At 41.3% G+C, this 15,759-nt stretch overlaps 1 protein-coding gene across 4 annotated transcripts in view; it reads left to right on the top strand.

The window, feature by feature from the left end:
• The window catches only part of CUX1 (cut like homeobox 1), a 622,185-nt gene that overhangs the window by 389,011 nt on the left and 217,415 nt on the right, over positions 1 to 15,759 (top strand). For 2 of the 4 annotated variants that reach the window (XM_063956056.1, XM_063956057.1), the window contains exons 12-16: positions 1,796 to 1,854; positions 4,380 to 4,428; positions 5,255 to 5,351; positions 6,390 to 7,064; positions 9,961 to 10,026. In XM_063956056.1, the coding sequence (XP_063812126.1) occupies positions 1,796 to 1,854; positions 4,380 to 4,428; positions 5,255 to 5,351; positions 6,390 to 7,064; positions 9,961 to 10,026 (946 nt within the window). The remainder of the gene's footprint in view (positions 1 to 1,795; positions 1,855 to 4,379; positions 4,429 to 5,254; positions 5,352 to 6,389; positions 7,065 to 9,960; positions 10,027 to 15,759) is intronic. The other 2 variants (XM_063956058.1, XM_063956059.1) reach the window with 2 other exon arrangements.

The raw sequence follows: 15,759 nt of genomic DNA on the forward strand, positions 1-15,759 counted from the left end.
CTTTGCTTCTGACTCAGAGTCTGCCCCACAAATGGGAAACCGCTGCACCATATAATAATGCATACTTGACTACCTTTGCGGATTCCTTACCGGGTGAAGCCCGCAGCGGAGATGCAGGTGACCGTGATAGGGACGGGATTGGACAGTTACATCATTAGGCCCCATCCCATAGCGACAAAATGTAGCGGATTGTACATATTTGAATAGGGGGCGGGACCAAAATGATGTAATTATCATAGAATTGCGTCACTAGGCCACGACTCCTCAGGGTATGCGGATTGCCGGTATTATTCTCTCCATTCTGCCCCCTTCACTACTCTTCCTGGGGAGCGGCGGACTACCCGAAAATTGGGAGTCTCCCGCAGGTTCCTGGAGAGTAGGCAAGTATGTAATAAGGTGATGTCTATAAAGGGCTCTGTTAATTATACACATTACATAAAATATATACAGTCAGGTTTTGATATGTAGACATATATTTTGTAGGCATTTGTTGATGAAGAATCCCATATTGTCCTCTGCAGATTAAAGGACAATCACGTTTCTTTCTGTTTGACTCTATACAACTATGCAGGTGAATGGGTCCCGGCTGTAGGCCGTTACTAGCACTTTTAAAACCAAAGGAACAACTATTACATGGAAGTCACTGTGACATTTGTTTGTAATCCCTTGTGCTGTATATCATAGTAACATTGTATCGTATGATTATTAATCTATCATACTAATGGTGCTGGACACCTGCAGATACACAGTTCCTAATTAAATATGTTTCTAGATGACAGACCACTAATATGGATATTTTGAATACAGCAATAATGTTAATAATTATCTGGGCTCATAAGCATGATCTTAGAATGCTTTTTGCTTTGTTCTCACTTTGTGTAATGTTTGAATATCTGCCTCCATCTAGACTGAACCCATAAGATGAGGTGAACTGGTGTCAGATAGGATGTATCATTTCCCCAGCACTGCATAGGCCTTAGATGCACAGTACCTGCTATGTATTGCTGAACCACAATACAGTCTGCCACTTATATCAGTGCTCCGTGAGACCTCGATATCCATGGTGTTAATTTTACAAACATTGTTGGGAGTAAAAAGCAGATAATACATTGTGTTTATTTTAAGCCAATACATGATGAGATGGAATTCCTAATAATATATGATTTCAACATACCTATTGCTAAGTAAACTATGGCAATCCTATTAGCCACAATGTCCCCTGCAGCGCGAGTAAGTAAGCTATACACATCATTTACTATGTCTCTGGACTAGGAGGGCTGCGTACAAATATCGGCAAGTCTGGGGCGAGTTTCTGGGTCCGTTGTTGACATTACTACACCACTGCAGTGGAACACACCCACATCATGGCTACTAATATTGACCCCTATGTATTGGTTTCTCTGTGTATCATATAAAATCTGGCTAGTACCTGTAAACTACATTACCTAGTGTCATTTGCAACCTGCCAAATATATGGCACTATCTTCAATGACTAATACAACGGTGGAAAAGTACTAAATACCTTGAACCAATGATCGTGTCCAGCAACCTCTGTGCACATATCTGACCACTGTAACAGACATGATTACTGACAGTGAGGTTATATCTGAGTGAAAATATTTAAGGCATTTTGGGGATGGGGGGGGGGGGGGGGTTGTTTGTTAAAATTTGGGCAAAGGATAGTTTATTCAATTTTTAAGTAGAACAGGCTAAGTAAACCTTCTTTAAAATAAATATGTATATATAAATTTTATTTTTTGTCAATAAAACAAACCTGTTTTTTAACATTTTGCAGCAACTTGAAGAAAAACTGAAAGTGCAGGCTGACTATGAAGAAATTAAAAAGGAACTCAAGTAAGTGGAATGGGAGCTGTCACAAACACCATATGGGTGCAAACTGTGGCTCTGGGCATGAAGTTGGGGTCCTACTATTAAGATAGGCAATCTTTTCTATAGGTGACCTCTGCTTTTGGGGTCCCAGAGTAAGGCCACAATGACACTGTGTCCCAACTGCAGAAGTATGAGCATCACTGTCTGGGACTTATTCCTTCTTATGCCTATTGTAGTATTTTGGCAACTCTATGCAGCCAATTCCAAACATTCACTTCTGATTTATCCAGTCCACACTCATGATCCATGTATCCACACTCCCGATCTGCCTGTTATACCCCCAGGTAACTGCAGCCATGCTTCCATGTAGATTGGCCACACTATCTTTATCCAGCTATTGAAGTATGTTTATATGTTGACATACACAGGTTACCATAGCTTATTGTAAATTTAAAAATCAGAAGTTGTGTTTAAAATGTCAGTACAAAGTTTTAATTGTTTTAAAATCACACTAGACTGTCATGGGCAGATATCTCTATATCCTTTGTCTCACATCTGTCCATCCTTCGTCAACCTGTTCTGTTTTATACTTGACTTGTATTTAAGTTGAGTAATTTGTTATTAAGTTTTGCATACAAAAACCAAAAACAGACTGAGAAATCAAAGAGCAGAACATGAACATAACAAAAGTGCATAGTGACATTGTTGCAAATGGGACAGAATGTGAAATCTCAAAATGAGACTTAAATATTATGCATTAACAAAAACTTTGCACAGCAAATAGTAGTTTGTGAAAACAATATATAGACAAAACATTAAAACGGGCAATAAATGAAGAACTGTGGGTTGCAGTGCAGGCAATTGACGTTGTAAACTGTAGTATACTATTATAACATTATGGAGAGTCTGATGGGGAAATATGACCCAATATTATAATAACCACCCGGTAGGCGTGAGTCATATGAAACTAAGTAACATGTTGCATGACCGCCCAAGAGCCTGCTTGACTAGTATTTCACATGACTGTCCGGCACTGCAGTCTTCCATGCAAACAATAATGATAATGGTAGATCTTAGTAAAGCGGCTACTATCGTATTGCGTCAACACTGAGTAATTCTGTATAGCACCTATCTGTATTATGTGTGAATACTGATGTACACCAGCTTTTTTTGCTGACTTCAATATTATTAGCCTCAAATGTTTCATAAGCTGTCCCAAAATGTAATATTATTGTCGGCGTCTCTCCTTGCTGTTTCTCGGTGTTCTACCTTCTTTACCAATCTTTCTTATTTTTATTTGACAAGTGCTTCCTACAGCCATAAATCATTTTGTCAAAATTACATTGTGAGTGTTGTGAAAATGGTTCCTTTGCTCATAATATGCAATCACAAAGTTACATTGAAAATGCCAGTGACTGCGGCTGTTTCCAGCACAGCCGCAGTCCCAGTCCTTATGGGTATATGCCATTTATTAATATCCATTACTGCAACTGATATGGAGAAAAGTACAGTTCTTCAAATCTTTCATTTATACATGGAATAGATCCATCTCTTTACGTAGAACTTCAGAAAAGTGTGTGCCTAGAACAATGTGCCTCATGCCTGAAGGATATCGCTATTTCCTAGTGAATTGATTGGTATTGTGCCTCAGTTTATAGTATACTTTCCTATGGGAGACTCCAGAAAAATGGGTGACTATCCCACAACCTGGCAGTCCCAATGCTTATCACCAAAATGGGGCAGATCAATGGAGAACAATGACCTGAATCACTCTGAATTGCAGCCCCGCCCCTAGCTATACAATTCGATTTGCGGTGCCCCACCCATCTGGCCCGTTTTCCTCATGGATCTACCGGAGAGGAACTAGCCAGGGTTGACAAGAGGAGTTTATAAGCTGTATTCTAATTTCTATTAGTGCATCCACAAAATGGCACCCCCCCCCAGCCATATGTTTCTTCCCTCAGGGAAATCATTAGTTCCTAGTCCATTAACACTCTGCATTTTCATGAATTTTGGGTCAGTTCATAAAATGACCAACAGGTATGCTTTAAATCAACATTACGCCATGCTTAGAGAATAAACTAATCATTTTTTTCCTGTTTTGAACATGAAATATTCTAGAATCTTTTGAATCCATTAAAGTATCCACGTTCACTCACATAATTTGCTCCCTTTGAATACCCTTTAAAATCGAGATCTATGAACAACAGTGTTGCTTAGCTAGGACCGTTATGCAAATCTAACTCCCTTGCAGCTACACCAGCAACAAATGTATACACTTTCTGACAGCTTCAAATGTTATATCCTTATTAACATTTAATTTTATGCCGTGATATGGCCTACTGGGAACGAGATATGCATTATTTAAATGACCCATAAGAAAGATGTATTTTATTTAGGGACAGACTGGTGTTCTGATTCATTATTTGATGACTATGCTGCGCAGCGAGTTGAAGAAGTTACCGGGACTAGTTTCCAAGAATGTTGCGCTGCCGTTTTTTTAATGATTTTTACAGATAGATAACAACCTTTCCCTGTTCCTTGTCTAGTATTCTGAAATCCATGGAGTTTGCTCCATCTGAAGGATCGAGTGTACAGGTAAAGTACATACCGCACGTTTTAAAATATTGCCAGATATCTGTCTTTTGTGTTGTCATTGTGCCTTTTCTGAAACTCTTAGGCATGTGCTGTAGTTTCTTAAATTGTTAGTCTTTATGATAGCTTGTTAAGAAGTGGACTATACTCAAAATATTCAACAGCATGTGTCTTAAGGTGTATACACACGGTGAGATTCGGGCTAACCCCGATTCTCACTATGTGACAGGGGCTAGGTCGGCATCGCAAGCACATAATGACTGTTCTTGCGATACTGACTATGTGTGATTTTGGCTAAGTGTCAATTTTGACTATCTTTTCTACTAGATAGTCAAAATTGACTTGCCTGCACAGTCTATCTAGGCTTGCGATGCTGACCGCGCGGAAACGCGCATCGCATCGGGATCGCAAGGTGAAAGTCACCTTGCGATCCCGATGCGATGCCGATGCGCGTTTCCGCACTAACTTTTCTTACGATTTTGACTATATAGTCAAAATCATAAGAAAATATCTCACCGTGTGTACACACCATTAAACCGTGTTATACTGTATTTTGAATGCAAGTCTTTCCTACATCTTAGAAGGCCCATTATTCTACTGTCCTGTATTTAGTTTTTGCTGCTGTTTTAAGTACAGTAAGTGAAACGTTTCCTATATATTTTCTAGTGTATACTTGTATCAAGGACTGTGGTACATAGATGCCTGGAATACCATGTAAACCTCGTCCTAGTTCTTCTGTAGTTGCAGGTTTAATCAAAAGTTACCTGTTGAGAGTTACAACCTAAATCTAGTTGTTCATTTTTCTTATTCATCAACGTGTTGTTTTTAGGATGCATCAAAACCATTGGAGGTTCTGTTACTGGAGAAAAACCGCTCTCTGCAGTCGGAGAATGCCACATTGCGCATTACCAACAGCGACCTGAGCGGTAAGTTTGTTTTTGCTGAATTTGCTAAAGTGACAACAATGAATGTGCTGTGAAAAGCTGTGTTAGAGACACCTGACAGCAAGATTAATGAATAAGAGAATACACACGTATTGTCTGATTTGTAAGAAGTGTAAGCTGAAGAATGGGATGCTTCTTGAAGACCTCTGTGGCACTGTTTAAAAAAAAAAAAAAGATAAAAAAAAAAAAAGACTAATTACCTTGGGAAATGGAAGCTTTGCAAGCTATTATAGCGCTGTATTACAAGCTTGTTTCCTCCCTCCTCTGCCATGCGAGGGAAGGTGAGATGATGTTAAAAGCAATTCTTGAATGCATGGCGATTACTCTTCTTATCTGTCTAATTAACAGTTCTAATTCAAAGGAGTTGTTGTGATTGTAGCCTGGTGTTTGGTACCCACACGTACAGTGTCGTCTCTCTAGCACAGATCAGCGTGGTCCTCTCATTGCTTTAAATTCTAGTTGTGGTTCGCAGTTGAGCGTTGCTTTAGCTGATTCTCCTATGCTGAATTTACAGTGAAAGTATTAGACCTATGTCCATGTGGATAGATGTTACTGCTTAAACTGATTCCTAAAAACTGTAACGCTAAAAGGACATTAAAAGATTGGCTTCCTATAGACTAGGCTGCTCTCGGGTGTAAATGTTTGTTGTGGGCCGCCCATTGACTTGAAGTTGGATGTTATAAGACTATGTCATTCTTCAGGATCGTAAGACATGACATATTGTATGTATGACACAGTGATTCGTATTTGAGATGAAATGCAATCATTTGTCATAGGTATTCTCCAGGCTGCACCAAACTGTACAAGAAAGGTACAAACATGAAATGCATGTTGTTTGTTTTGGGGGCCTAGTTTGGCTTACTGAAAATTCAATTTAAAAACCTAATTGGCCCTCTTTAAAAAAAAAAAAAAAAAATTGCAAGTTTTTTTTTTCACTTTGTGGGGCAAACATTTCGTTTTTATCTTGTTTTTTCCCTTTTTAATCCCCCCATAATGCATTATGTTTGACCTTTCTTGTAGGGTCAGCCAGGAGAAAAGGGAAAGACCAGCATGAAACTCAGCGTCCTGCAACCTTGCCAGCCTCTCCTCCCTCTCAGTTGCTCCGCAACACAGGGGAGCAGGCTTCCAATACAAATGGTACACACCAGTTCTCACCAACGGGTTTAAACCAAGACTTTTTCAGCTCATCCATTGCAAGCCCTACTTTACCCTTGGCCTCCACAGGAAAATTTGCACTAAATTCACTTCTCCAGCGACAGCTTATGCAGTCCTTCTACTCCAAGGCAATGCAGGAAGCAGGAAGCACAAGCATGCTTTTTTCAACAGGTCACTTCAGCACAAACTCCATATCTTCCCAAAGTCCTTTACAACAGCCAAGCCCGGATGTAAACGGCATGGCTCCTTCACCAAGCCGGTCAGAGAGCGCAGGGAGCGTCTCAGAAGGTGAAGAAATAGACACTGCAGAAATTGCACGTCAAGTAAAAGAGCAGTTGATCAAGCACAATATTGGGCAACGTATCTTTGGACATTATGTACTGGGACTGTCACAGGGGTCAGTGAGCGAGATACTGGCCAGGCCCAAACCGTGGAATAAATTAACTGTACGAGGCAAGGAGCCTTTCCACAAGATGAAGCAGTTCCTGTCAGATGAGCAGAACATCCTTGCGCTGCGGAGTATACAAGGCAGACAGAGAGGTGAGTGCCGTTTTCCTAATTATTGTGGAATGATTATTTACAACTCATCACAGCCTCAAATAATTCCATTCTTCAGCCTTTCATTTTCAGATGTGCGCAGAAACCTAGTTCTCATTCTAGATATAGCTGGAAGTGTGCACAACATAGTAAGGTGACGTTCTAAGCTGTCACGCTTTGGTACTGCCTGCGTTAGGCTAAATATTGTAGCATTCTAGTCAGACCAATCCAGGAGCCAGCCTGACCTCTCAGGGATCTAGGCTGATAGAAATCTCCTTTCAAAAATAAACAGCCAAACCTCTTTCAGAAATACCAAAATAATGTTTTATTTTATTGTCTTATTTAAGCTTCCCATTTCAGTTTTCATAATATTGCAGGTGAATTAAAAACATGTACGTTATATAGATAGCAAGCTCTTTGGACAACAGTCTGCCCTTTGTCCCTGCAAAAATTACTAAACGATGCATTGCCAATTTTTGTGTTCATTTAGTTTCAATTCAGTTAAAACACGAGTACATCTAAAATATACAGGTTGAGTCTCCCATATTCAAAATACTTGGGACCAGAAGTATTTTGCATATTGGATTTTTGCATATTTTGGAATATTTGTATACTATAATGAGATATCTTGTGCATGGGACCCAAGTCTAAACACAGAATGCATTTATGTTTGTTATACACCTTATACACACAGCCTGAAGGTCATTTTATACAATATATTTAATAATTTTGTGCATGAAAAAAAGTTTGTGTACATACATTAAATTCAGTTAGGTTTCATATACACCTTATACACACAGCCTGAAGGTCATTTTATACAATATATTTAATAATTTCGTGCATGAAAAAAAGTTTGTGTACTGTACATTGAGCCATCAGAAATCAAAGGTATCACTATCTCAGTCACGCTCAAAAAAAAAGTCTGTATTTCAGAATTTTGGATACGGATACGGGAGACTCAACCTGTGTACAGTTTTAAGTAAAGGAGGCTAACCGCAACATTCATAAATGTATATTTATTTTTTATTTAGTAACGGTTTCTTATATAGCGCAGCAAATTCTGTTGCGCTTTTCAATTGGAAATAACAATGATATAACAAAACTGGGTAATAACAGTCATAGAGGTAGGAAGGCCCTGCTCGCAAGCTTACAATATATAGAACTGCAAAAATATCAGACATTATAATGCACTAAATTTATTGTTGATAATAAGTTTCGAACAACTTATCTTATAGTAGTTACTGTAGTTTTGTATGTTTATTTGGCCATTAAATAGTGATAGTGGTGTCCACTTGTACGAAGCCATTTATAGCTGGATCTGTGTGACAGTGTTCAAATTAGTTTTGCCCTTGTTTTACAGTCAAGTAGTATAGGGGAGCTGACTGCATAACTATACTTCTCATTGCTGTAATGTTAGTGACATTATATGTCAGAGTAAGCACCTACAGTATAGAGCAGAGGTTCCAAAACTGTGTGCCATGGCTCCCTGGGGTGCCTCGGGACACTTGCAGGGGTGCCCTGGGTTGGTGGTCCAGGACCAATTCAAATTATTCATGGTCAATATAATAGGCAAAACCAGTGCTGGTGGCTGCCAGTCATAAAATATGTGGCCAAACAGAAGCAAATCTTGTCCCTCACCACACAACTGACCCTAAGGATGACATATAAACGTGATCTACTTAATGTAATATTTATTTCTAAATTTCTCAATAAGAAATTTTTGGCCTAGGGGTGCCGTGAAAAAAATTCTGATATTCTAGGGTGCCGAGATACAAAAAAGTTTGGAAACCACTGGTATAGAGGCATCAATGGCTGTAAAGCTATTTTTAGTGGAAAAATATTAACAATGTTAACATTTCAGACTTAAATAATAAGTAACACCAGAAAAAGGTTGATACAACTTTTTGTGTCAGCAGATGAGATTCCACCTTCCATCACGATTCTCGCTGAATAGATCAATGTAAAATGTGAAATTTACCTTTGAAATTTACATGGAAATAGTGCAAGCAATCCCACCTACCCCCAAGTGTCATAGACTTGACTATAGCATTGGTTCCCAAACTTGGCCCTCAAAGCACCTAAACCAGAGGTTCTCAAACTCAGTCCTCGTGGGCCCACACAGTGCATGTTTTGCAGGTAACCCAGCAGGTGCACAGGTGTATTAATTACTCACTGACACATTTTAAAAGGTCCACAGGTGGAGCTAATTATTTCACTTGCGATTCTGTGAGGAGACCTGCAAAACATGCACTATGTGGGCCCACGAGGACCAAGTTTGAGAACCTCTGACCTAAACAGTCATGGTTTTAATAAGTCACTCCATCAGTTTGATTATACCATCTATGTACAAGCATGGATATCCTTAACACCAGGACTGTTAAGGCCTTGAGAACCAAGATTAGGAAACCCTGGACTGCAGTGTTCTGCCAGTGGAGGATTACTGAGGGGAAGTCTGTGTGCAGGAAAAGATCTAAGGGCCCATTCTGATAAACTTCTGATACCGTTCCAGGTTAGCTTACTCTTTATTATGCCAGTATTTCTAGTGAAAGCAAATTGTTGACATCCCTGAACATATTATTGGCATGAATTAATGTATGCACTTCCGTATACTAGCCATTATTTTACACATCTGCTCCAGAGACCATCAGCGTATGTTATCTGATAGTAAGACATTTTGTGGTGGTAGTGGTCCCAGGAGCACCTTGTACAGTGTAGTTTGTGTAGTGTGAGCCTCTGTGGGGTTTCCTTGTTAATATCAATACAAAGCACCTGTGCTCAGATCAGTTAGTTGAGTTCATCAACATTTAGATGTTCCATCTTTTCATGTATCTAAGCCCATGACATTAAAACTCTGACATCCCCCGATCGTTTTGTTCTTACCAAACTTGTTTTTCAACAGAGAATCCAGGCCAGAACCTGAACAGACTATTTCAGGAAGTACCGAAAAGAAGACATGGGTCTGAAGGTACGTCATTCAGGTGTTTCTATGTATGTAGCCAAACCGTTCTGCTTCCAGCCTACTCTGTGTTACCAAACAGTGGCAATTCCTTCTGGCCTGGAATCTGATAGAAAAACAGCTGTAGTAAGTATAAAACACGGGCTCTCAGACACGGTTTTCTCACAGGGTTGTTACACAAATCTTTTTAAATTGACTTGCATCTATTTTAGAGAATTACATGTGAAAATGACAATGAAGGACAACTAAAGTATTTTGGAATGCAATGTTGGAAACATATTTTTGCATTGATATAGGCATCTGTATATCCTGTGTGTCATTGACATTGATTGGTAGTTAATAATATTGGTAGCTAATAATATCCTATCATGCACAATCTAAAATTAAAACTGAATCCATGGCAACAGAACTTTTGATGGTCACTTAAAGTGATATATTTAAAATGATAAAATATATTTAAGCTGTGCTTGGGATATTAAACTTTAATATACCTTTTAAAGCATGTTAAAGCCAGCCAAGGCAATGACTACACCTGTGTACTTGTTTTTGTAACCTCCAGCTTGTACAGATGTGTACTCGTACACTATTTCTCCAGTCGCGCCAAATGTCCCTTCTCGGCATGCTAAGTCCACCTGATTTGGCTTGCGTCGAGCCTCTTTTTGGCATGAACGTGAGTCTTCGTCGCACCGCATGCTGTATTGAGGCTAGGTGTATGAGGACACATCTGTATAACAAAACCACCTACTTTGTCATAATGGTACCCACTGTTTGTTATAGACATGTGGCTAAAAAATGATGCATTATATAAAATGGTAATATCAGAGATAAGTAATAAACTTAGATATAATATATAGTATTTAGGTTCTGTCTGCCTGAAAAGGAATGCTCTCAAAAGTATATTAAAAAAAGATTCCAAAGTTTGGTAGAATTCTAAAGAACTGTGGCGTTGCTCTTTAGCAGAGCTACAGGTTACTGTCCTTTGTTACCCAACATTACAATGGTATGCGGCTAAAATACCGCCCGTCGGAAACCTGGCGGTCTCAATACCGACGCCAGGATCCCGACAGGGGTGCTATACCGCCGCAAGGTAGGCGATTTCCCCTCTGTGGCTGTCCATGACACCCATAGAGGGCTAAGCCCGCAAGGCGCTTTGTTGTGCTCGCCCGCCTGTCTGTGTTCTGGCGCATGGGATGCCGATATACTGACCTTCGGCATCCACTGTGCCGGCATTCCATACCGATCCCATAACAATACATGCCAACATTCCAGGGGAAGCAGTTGGGACAAATACTGGTCATGTCCCAGTTTATCAGTTCAAGCTATATTTTATTCAGACCACACCCCCAGATCCATTGCCCCACGTGGATATAAATGGAGACTGTTGTAGGTTATGCACTGCAGACCTGCGGAAGATCACTGCACAGTCTATCAATGGAATCACTGCAGGAAATGTGATTTATATAGAAAGAATCAGACTTATTTCACGTTCATTCAATTCTGGAACAAATCGTAATATGTTTGACACGTATTTATGAATGTTTCTAGCAGCAGATTTCTGTGCAGCAATTTGCTTTCTACATTTAGTGCTCATTATGCTGACAATACGGGAACGTTAGGGAATAAGTAAATGCAACAATAACATGGAATTTAAATATATATTGGTCAGCATATTTTGTAGCTAAGCTGCTTCTGTAAATGGTAAATGTCTGTGTATAAGCTTACAGCAGTCTGGGAATGGGCCCGCTTATTGATGGTAAAACATGAAATTAGCTTGTAGCTCATTTAATAATGAGACACTCTTCAATGAAAAAGACTGATTACTAATACCGATAATACATTTGTACTTTAAATCTTGATTTGCTATAGCCTTGCTTCTGCAAGAGTGCAATATTATCTGAAATGGGTGAACATGCCTTTGTCATAATTTTCAAATAATAATAGGTTCTGGCAACATTTGTAAATGCAATAAGAAATACAATAGTACAGTAAAAGGCATGCTAGGGACTAATGAAATCTTTCAGCTTATAGTATATAAGTTATAGCAAATAAATGGATCAGCCTGTGTTAACTATGAAGCTGGTCATTCATAATTGCTATAATTGATAAAGGTCTCCCAATACCCATTTGTTACATACAAATGGTGTTTATTAAACATGTATAGTAAAACAGAAATGTCAGATAATGTGCCAGTCAGCATTGTATGTTTACGGGTGTCGCAGGGATTTCAGGTGCCTGTTACCCTCCAAATCGAGAAATATTGCCTGAAAGATGTGAAGTAATAATAAAAATATTGCTGCTTCTTACCACCAGGTGGCGCTGCATTGTACTTCCATTCAAGCCACTTGTATTTTGTACAGTCTACTTCAGGTGCTGACATCCTGCTCAGTTTTTGAGGTTTAAATGCATCCCTTGACTGTCTGCTCCATAGTACCAACTCATACAACAAGTAGTTTTAAAATGCTGTTGGAACTTAAAACAGCATGTACTTGTGCTGTGACATAAGTGTTTCTACACAGCAAGTGCTATTGCAAGGGTCCCAAAAGAACTCTTACTTATGTCTGCAGTCCCTTCATATTAACCAATTGTCACCAGCAGAAGTAGCACACCGCATCATAGTATGTACTGTAGTAGAAACTACACAGCAGTTAGAGTATTACCATTACCTTTGTCAGTAACAGAAAATAAGAATTTACTCACCGGTAATTCTATTTCTCGTAGTCCGTAGTGGATGCTGGGTACTCCGTAAGGACCATGGGGTATAGACAGGCTCCGCAGGAGACTGGGCACTCTTAAAAGAAAGATTAGGTACTATATCTGGTGTGCACTGGCTCCTCCCTCTATGCCCCTCCTCCAGACCTCAGTTAGGGAAACTGTGCCCGGAAGAGCTGACATTACTAGGAAAGGATTTGGAATCCAGGGTAAGACTCATACCAGCCACACCAATCACACCGTACAACTCGCGATAACTATACCCAGTTAACAGTATGAACAATAACTGAGCCTCTCTCAACAGATGGCTCATACAATAACCCTTTAGTTAAGCAATAACTATATACATGTATTGCAGAGAGTCCGCACTTGGGACGGGCTCCCAGCATCCACTACGGACTACGAGCAATAGAATTACCCGGTGAGTAAATTCTTATTTTCTCTGACGTCCTAGTGGATGCTGGGTACTCCGTAAGGACCATGGGGATTATACCAAAGCTCCCAAACGGGCGGGAGAGTGCGGATGAATCTGCAGCACCGAATGAGCAAACTCAAGGTCCTCCTCAGCCAGGGTATCAAACTTGTAGAATTTTGCAAAAGTGTTTGAACCCGACCAAGTAGCAGCTCGGCAAAGTTGTAAAGCCGAGACCCCTCGGGCAGCCGCCCAAGAAGAGCCCACCTTCCTCGTGGAAAGGGCTTTTACTAATTTAGGATGCGGCAGTCCAGTTGCAGAATGTGCAAGCTGAATCGTGCTACAGATCCAGCGAGCAATAGTCTGGTTTGAAGCAGGAGCACCCAGCTTGTTGGGTGCATGCAGGATAAATAGCGAGTCAGTTTTTCTGACTCTAGCCGTCCTGGAAACATAAAGTTTCAGGGCCCGGACTACGTCCAGCAACTTGGAATCCTCCAAGTCCCTAGTAGCCGCAGGCACCACAATAGGCACCACAATAGGTTGGTTCAAATGAAACGATGATACCACCTTAGGGAGAAATTGGGGACGAGTCCTCCATTCTGCCCTTTCCATATGGAAGATCAGATATGGGCTTTTACATGACAAAGCCGCCAATTCTGACACACGCCTAGTCCAAGCTAAGGCCAAAAGCATGACCACTTTCCACGTGAGATATTTTAGCTCCACGGTCTTAAGTGGCTCAAACCAGTGGGATTTTAGGAATCCAACACACGTTAAGATCCCAAGGTGCCACTGGAGGCACAAAAGGGGCGGAATATGCAGCACCCCTGTAACAACGTCCGAACTTCAGGCAGTGAAGCCAGTTCTTTTTGAGAGAAAAAGGGATAGGGCCGAAATCTTGGCCTTTATGGATCCTAATTTTAGGCCCATAGTCACTCCTGACTGTAGGAAGTGCAGGAATCGACCCCCCTGGAATTCCTCTGTAGGGCCTTCCCGGCCACACACCAAGCAACCTATTTTCGCCATATACAGTGAAAAAGTCTTGCTGTCACGTCTTTCCTAGCCTTTATCAGCGTAGGAATAACTGCATCCGGAATGCCCTTTTCCGCTAGGATCCGGCGTTCAACCGCCATGCCGTCCAACGCAGCCGCGGTAAGTCTTGAATCAGACAGGGTCCCTGTTGCAACATGTCCTGACTGAGAGGCAGAGGCCATGGGTCCTCTGAGAGCATTTCTTGTAGTTCCGGGTACCGAGTCCTTCTTGGCCAATCTGGAGCAAAGAATATTGTTCACACTCCTCCGTTTATTACAATTCTCAGCCCTTGGGTCTGAGAGGAAGAGGAGGGAATATATAGACCGACTGGAACACCCCCGGTGTTACTAATGCGACCACAGCTATCGCCTGAGAGTCCCTTGACTCAGCGTAAAACCTTTTTTATCTTTTTAATGAGGTGGGACGCCATGTAGTCCACCTGAGGCAGTTTCCATCAATTTGCAAAACTGCGTGAAGACTTCCTGATGAAGTCACCACTTTCCCAGGTGGAGGTCGTGTCCACTCCCGGAATGAACACTGCTGACAGTGCGCTTACTTGATTCTCCGCCCAGCGAAGAATTCTGGTGGCTTCTACCCTCGCCACCCTGCTCCTTGTGCCGCCCTGGTGGTTTACATGAGCCCCTGCGGTCTGACTGGATCAGAACCGGTTGGTCGCGAAGCAGGAACTCCGCTTGACTTAGGGCGTTGTATATGGCCCTTAGTTCCATGATATTGATGTGAAGGCAAGTCTGTTGGCTTGACCACAAACCTTGGAATTTACTTCCCTGTGTAACTGCCCCCCACCCTCGGAGGCTTGCATCCGTGGTCACCAGGACCCAGTCCTGAATGCCGAATCTGCGGCCCTCGAGAAGGTGAGCACTCCGCAGCCACCACAGGAGAGACACCCTGGCCCTGGGGGATAGGGTGATTAACCGATGCATCTGAAGATGTGATCCGGACCACTTGTCCAGTAAGTTCCATTGTCCTTGCATGGAACCAGCTGAAGGGGATGGCCTCGTATGATGCCATCATCCTTCCCAGGACTCGAGTGCAGTGATGCACTGACACCTGTTTTAGTTTTCAATGGATTCCTGACCAGTGTCATGAGCTCCTGAGCTCTCTCTATCGGGAGATAAACCCTCTTCTGGTCTGTGTCTAGGATCATGCCTAGGCGAGGCAGATGAGCTGTAGGAACCAACTGCGACTTCGGAATATATAGAATCCAGTCGTGTTGCCGTTTCACTTCCAGAGAAGGTGATACGCTGTCCAGCAACTGCTCTCTTGATCTCGCTTTTATGAGGAGATCATCCAAGTATGTGATAATAGTGACACCTTGCTTCCGCAGGAGCACCATCATATCCGCCATTACCTTGGTGAAATTGGTAATGACAATCCCGTACCGCAATTCTGAGGTACAACTGATGAGGTGGATAAATGGGGACACGAAGGTATGCATCCCTTATGTCCCGATTCATTTCAGGCTTGCAATGACTACTCTTAGCGATTCCATCTTGAACCTGAACCTTTTCAGGTATATGTTCAGGGATTTTAATACAATATGGGTCTAACCGAACCGTCTGGTTTCGGGA

The sequence above is a fragment of the Pseudophryne corroboree genome, chromosome 2, assembly GCF_028390025.1.
Source record: "Pseudophryne corroboree isolate aPseCor3 chromosome 2, aPseCor3.hap2, whole genome shotgun sequence".
In the NCBI taxonomy this organism is placed as follows: Eukaryota; Metazoa; Chordata; class Amphibia; order Anura; family Myobatrachidae; genus Pseudophryne; species Pseudophryne corroboree.